At 40.6% G+C, this 3154-nt stretch overlaps 1 protein-coding gene across 1 annotated transcript; it reads left to right on the forward strand.

The window, feature by feature from the left end:
* The first annotated feature begins 351 nt into the window (after nucleotides 1-351).
* AGTR2 (angiotensin II receptor type 2) lies at nucleotides 352-1440 on the forward strand. Its single transcript, XM_045996203.1, has one exon. It carries the CDS (start codon nucleotides 352-354, stop codon nucleotides 1438-1440), a length of 1089 nt encoding a protein of 362 aa, XP_045852159.1.
* Nucleotides 1441-3154: the final 1714 nt, after the last annotated feature.

Genomic DNA, 3154 nt, shown 5'->3' on the forward strand with positions numbered 1-3154 from the left:
TATTGATTTTCTTGAAGCCTTTTGAAAATATGATAGAAATGATGGGCAAAAGAGAGTTTTGTCTAGCATTTTCAGTCCCTGAGGCTGAAAGGTCTTACCTGCTTGGTACTGTTGAGGAAATTCCCTTTTCTTCTTCAAGAAGCAAAATCCTCTCTTATTTCACAAGGCATGGCTGCACTTCCCAGTGTTTTCCTATAATCGCTCACCTTTTCCTTTTTTTTTTCTTCCAACAAACTTTCAAAACGCTAATGATTTCATAATGTCCTACACTCTGTATGTATTCTGGGAGTTCCATTTTTTTTTTAAATTTTCACAGAAGGCATAAGAAGTGGGAGCCACCGAGCTTGCAGAATGAAGAACAACGTCACCCTTGCCACCATCAGCAAAAACATTACCAACAGCCTTCACTTCGGACTCGTGAACTTCATCGGCAATGAGTCAACCTTGAACTGCTCGCATAAGCCGTCAGATAAGCATTTAGATGCAATTCCTATCCTCTACTATATTATTTTTGTGATTGGATTTCTTGTCAATACTATTGTGGTTACGCTGTTCTGTTGTCAAAAGGGTCCCAAAAAGGTGTCCAGCATTTACATCTTCAACCTGGCTGTGGCTGACCTGCTGCTGTTGGCCACTCTTCCTCTCTGGGCCACCTATTACTCGTACAGATATGACTGGCTCTTTGGACCTGTGATGTGCAAAGTGTTTGGTTCTTTCCTGACCCTGAACATGTTTGCAAGCATTTTTTTTATCACCTGCATGAGCGTTGATAGGTACCAGTCTGTCATCTATCCCTTTCTGTCTCAGAGAAGAAATCCCTGGCAAGCATCTTATATTGTTCCCCTTGTTTGGTGTATGGCCTGTCTGTCCTCATTGCCAACATTCTATTTCCGAGATGTCCGAACCATTGAGTATTTGGGAGTGAACGCCTGCATTATGGCCTTCCCTCCCGAGAAATATGCCCAATGGTCAGCTGGGATTGCCTTAATGAAAAATATCCTTGGTTTTATTATCCCTTTAATATTCATAGCCACATGCTATTTCGGAATCAGAAAACACTTACTGAAGACCAATAGCTATGGGAAGAACAGAATAACTCGTGACCAGGTCCTGAAGATGGCAGCTGCTGTTGTCCTCGCGTTCATCATCTGTTGGCTCCCCTTCCACGTTCTGACCTTCCTGGATGCTCTGGCCTGGATGGGTGTCATTAATAGCTGTGAAGTTATAGCAGTCATTGACCTGGCACTTCCTTTTGCCATCCTCCTGGGATTCACCAACAGCTGCATTAATCCCTTTCTGTATTGTTTTGTTGGTAACCGGTTCCAACAGAAGCTCCGCCGTGTGTTTAGGGTTCCAATTACTTGGCTCCAAGGCAAGCGAGAGAGTGTGTCGTGCCGAAAAAACAGCTCCCTTAGAGAAATGGAGACCTTTGTGTCTTAAACACCAGAGTGGAATGCGTGTTCGCAACACGGCTACTTGGTTCGAGGGCCCCCTGAATGATCGTTCAATGCCTTTAGTCCAGGAGTAAGCTTCTCCCTTCATGTAATCTCTTCTCACTCTTCTAGAACAGGAAGCCGAATGGACCTCAAGTGTCACCCAGTGACTTTCAGGAATGGCCTGTTTCCTTCAGTTTCTGGGTAACAATAGTGTCATTGGGAGGACAGAACCATGACCTCGAAGTCACTGAGGAGTTCTCTCCAATGATAAGTAATAGCAAGTCGTGACTGGTGATTTGGGGTTTCAGATTTCTCCTTGACAGATGGTGAAGTTGGTTGTTGTTGTTGTTGGTTTTTATATTCATTTTCATCAGGCTTTCCTCTAGAACAGAGGCCAGTTTTTTTTTTTTTTTTAACTCATCGCATTATTTACAAGACATCATGCTAGGAAACATGAGCATTTCTAAGTGAAGTACACTACAGTAGATTATTCAGTCTCTAAACATATGCCTTTTACTTTAAAAATACTATAAATAATAACCATTTACATTTTATTTGAGCACAGGTTGATATTTAACATATAGCTACATATTGAGTAGAGCTAGGAATGTAGATTAGATCACCTGTACTCCTGCATTTATCTTATTTTTATGGTTAGAGGAAGTAGAATATATAATAACATAGATTTGAGATTCACTAAACTCTGAATATATGCTCTTTAGAACTTTCTATCCATTTTAACTATTGTTTGAAGATTTCTATGTTCTCTGACAATTTTTTGAAAATAATAACTAAACACTGTGTCGTGTTATAAAATGTAAAGGTCACTTTTTACATCCTTGACCTTTTGGTGCTTTGATATATAGGAAGTTGACTCGCCTTTTATTATTGATGCTTTGGTTCTGGGTTGCTTCCCAAAATATCTGGAGGGCTTCTTTAGCTCATTAGTTTGTAATCAACCTTTACCAGGCATGGGAAAAAGTGATGCCAGAATGGAGTTTTGATACCCAGCGAGACAAAGAGATCTAGCAAATGACAAGTTTGGTGTCACACAAAAAAACCTACCTGTCAGGGCAGTGCGATGTGTCTTTGAAGGTAGAGGCCAGGGGGTGGTCTGAACATACACCTATGGCTTCTGTTTCTTCCAGATTTTATAGGATTGTGTGGCACTCTCTTAAATCAATCGCTGGTCCATGGATCTCCTTTTCCACACTATTAGAGCCCCTGTCAGAGAAGTACCTAAAACTGACTGAGTTACCTACAGTTTACTTAAGAGTATGAGTCCTGATTTTAGATGTTAGACATTTCATTCAGTACCAGCCTCACATTATACCAGGTTGTCTAGCACCTTTCCAGACCAACGCTGACCTCTGAGGTAGAAACAGAGTTTCAAAGACTTCATGTGTCTGCCAGGTTCCAGGGCTATAAATTAAAGCGTTCTCTCACCCCACTTTCCGGGAAATGCCTCCTTTCATGTAATCTATTATTATCAACAAAATAAATAGCTAAATGTGTAACCGACTCTAACTCCATATTTTAAATAATTTTATAAAACATTACATATAAATAAAATCTTTAATTGGAAGATGATGTGTACTTACTTTTTATTTTAAAGAATATTTATTTATTTGAGAGGGAGAGAGTGGGGAGAAGGGGCAGAGGGAGAGGGAGAAAATCCCAAGCAGACTCCTCACTGAGCATGGAGCACGATGTGGGGC

The sequence above is a fragment of the Meles meles genome, chromosome X (genome assembly GCF_922984935.1).
Source record: "Meles meles chromosome X, mMelMel3.1 paternal haplotype, whole genome shotgun sequence".
Lineage (NCBI taxonomy): Eukaryota > Metazoa > Chordata > Mammalia > Carnivora > Mustelidae > Meles > Meles meles.